Raw genomic sequence first — 728 nt, 5'->3', positions numbered from 1 at the left:
GCCGCAGCAGCAGCAGAAGCAGCAGCAGCAGCAGAGGCAGCAGCAGGGGCAGCAGCGGGAGCGACAGTGGAAGCAGCAGAAGCAGCAGAAGCAGCAGCAGCAGCAGCAGGAGCAGGAGCAGCAGCAGGAAGCAGCATAGAGGGAGACATCACCGGCGGTCTCGCGGCCATAGAAGGCGCAGCAGCAGCAGCAGCACCCGCAGCAGCAGCAGCAGCAGCAGCAGCAGAAGCAGCAGGAGCAGCAGGAGAAGGAGGAGCCGCAGCAAGTCCCCTAGGTCTCATCGTCGTCGCAGCAGCAAAAGAAGCAGCAGCAGCCGCAGCAGCCGCAGCAGCAGCAGGAGCAGCAGAAGGAGGAGAAGAAGCAGCAGCAGCAGCAGCAGCAGCAGAAGACAACGATGGAGGAGCCGCAGCAGCAGCAGAAGAAGCCCCTACTCACGCTCCCTATCAAGAAGCAGATCCTATTCAGTATGCTAGTTGCTGCTGCTGTTGTTGCTGCTGCTGCTGTTGTTGCTGCTGTTGCTGCTGCTGCTGTTGCTGCTGCTGCTGCACCAGGTGTTCTTGCTCGTCCGTTGCTGCTGCTGCTGTTCTTGTTGCAGTTGCTGCTGCTGCTAGTTGTGCTGCAGTAGCTATAAATAAATAAACAGAATAAACGAAAATAAACAAAAATAAAATAAATAATTAATTTATTAATATATATTTGTTGTGTGACTGCAGCGTGACCTGGACCCC

At 55.5% G+C, this 728-nt stretch overlaps 1 protein-coding gene across 1 annotated transcript in view; it reads left to right on the top strand.

Annotated features, from left to right (window-relative positions):
• The window catches only part of EMH_0058430 (uncharacterized protein), a gene marked incomplete at both ends in the record, with an annotated part of 6,211 nt that overhangs the window by 4,962 nt on the left and 521 nt on the right, over positions 1-728 (top strand). The window contains 2 exons of the mRNA XM_013497580.1: positions 3-464; positions 714-728. Coding sequence (XP_013353034.1) covers positions 3-464; positions 714-728 — 477 coding nt within the window. The remainder of the gene's footprint in view (positions 1-2; positions 465-713) is intronic.

The sequence above is a fragment of the Eimeria mitis genome, genomic scaffold (assembly GCF_000499745.2).
Source record: "Eimeria mitis Houghton genomic scaffold, Emh_scaff2769, whole genome shotgun sequence".
NCBI classification, from domain to species: Eukaryota; Apicomplexa; class Conoidasida; order Eucoccidiorida; family Eimeriidae; genus Eimeria; species Eimeria mitis.
This window is presented reverse-complemented; position numbering and strand designations above follow the sequence as displayed.